Source organism: Dipodomys ordii, unplaced genomic scaffold (genome assembly GCF_000151885.1).
Source record: "Dipodomys ordii isolate 6190 unplaced genomic scaffold, Dord_2.0 Scaffold256, whole genome shotgun sequence".
Lineage (NCBI taxonomy): Eukaryota > Metazoa > Chordata > Mammalia > Rodentia > Heteromyidae > Dipodomys > Dipodomys ordii.
In genome coordinates, this window is record NW_012267472.1 from 26297 (window position 1) to 27912 (window position 1616).

Genomic DNA, 1616 nt, shown 5'->3' on the forward strand with positions numbered 1-1616 from the left:
CTTTGAAGTCAGCTCTGGTTGGCTTCAACTCAGTTCCTGAGTTCAACACCTAATATTGGCACAAAACATTCCTTCATGAAAGTGTGAAAGTAAATAGGGATACAGGTGGACCCATTGCAACAATGAGATGCACAAGTCGTTATGTCAAAAAATGAAATTTACAACTTTGGTGGGGGGGATAGGAGGGTGAGCAGGGATGATTGGGTGGGGGGGTGGGGGGGACGAAGGGAAGGGATGGGAAGGGGAAACAAAGGAAGAGGCTACAATGCTTGATAAGAAATGTACTCATTATATCGCCCATGTAATTGTAACTCCTTTGTAGAGTATTTTCACAATATAAAATTATAAATTAAAATTAAAAAAAAGAAAGTGTGAAAGTAGAGCTCTTCATGTAACCAAACAGCTCTGGACATATCTAGAATGACTGGCTGATATAGGATCTGGAGTCTTGGTCTTGGTTTACTAATTAAGCACTTTCTGATGTAGCAGACATATTTTCTAAATGCCTCCAGGATATCTTTAATTACATAACTATACTGTGGCATCTATCTTGGCTCTAGAAATTCTAATGTTAGGTCAATCTTTGTGTTTCTGTAAAAGAAGACAGTATAGTTGTTGGAAGCCACATTTTGGAAAATGGAATACTGCAGTGTTTATTACACAGCTAACAATCTGCAAGCAGTCTGTAGTAACAAAGACTTGCAGTCCACAAATGCACTTAGACAGCTTGGAAACAGGACAGAAAGGAAAAAAAGAATAAAAACAACACCAAGAAACCAATCAGCACCAAGAGAGTGTTGAATTGGGACACTAGGATGACCAGAGACAAGCCAGGGGAAAGGACACAGGACATGATCACAGAGACATGTGACATTGTATCTGGTGCCACTGCTGGTCAAGCCTAAATAGGACCTAAGCGGGAGGCAGGTCTACAGGAAATTCCAGTCCCAGGCACTAGACTAACAGATTGAGTAACATATCAGCCAAATGCTCACCCCTGCTTCCAGGAAACCAGACACACCCATCTGTTGGGTGGCAAGTGATGTATGTTGTCATTTCCTTCCCCGAGCATAAGTATCAGACGGCAGACCCCACCAACCACCCTGTGGCCAATAGCGCACCAGCCACACCTGACCTCCTTACTTAATATTACTGAATTATTAAATTAATTTACAAAATGTTACATCCTCTTTATCGTTTAGTAAACAGCTAAAGAATTTGCTTTTTTAAAAGCCATTTTTCTTGAGCCCCACCTCTGAAAGAAAAATTCTCACATTCACCAAAAATTAAACATTCTTCTTTTGAATAGTTTATTTCTTCCTTCTTCCTCATTCCTTCCCTTCCTCTTTCCTTCTCTCACTTCCCTCCTTCCTTCCCTTGTCTCAGGGCCTAGAAGTGATGCTGTAGTTCAAGTGGCATATGGTTTTATTTTTTTGTTAACTTCAATTTTTGTGAGATTGATCAATATCTTTGTGTGCCTGCTTATTTCCCTAATGTCATATCTACATTGGCCCTCTATGAGATAACACAGGCATGACACATCGTCCACACTGGTGTTTCCTTATACCTTACTCAGCAGAACAACTTAATGGGCTAAGAGTGAATCAATCACAAGT

At 40.3% G+C, this 1616-nt stretch overlaps 1 protein-coding gene across 1 annotated transcript in view; it reads right to left on the reverse strand.

Annotated features, from left to right (window-relative positions):
* Positions 1 to 718: 718 nt before the first annotated feature.
* Positions 719 to 1616, reverse strand: part of LOC106000993 (zinc finger protein OZF-like) — a 77703-nt gene continuing 76805 nt past the window's right edge. The window contains exon 7 of the mRNA XM_013036186.1: positions 719 to 726. Within this exon, the coding sequence (XP_012891640.1) occupies positions 719 to 726 (8 nt within the window). The remainder of the gene's footprint in view (positions 727 to 1616) is intronic.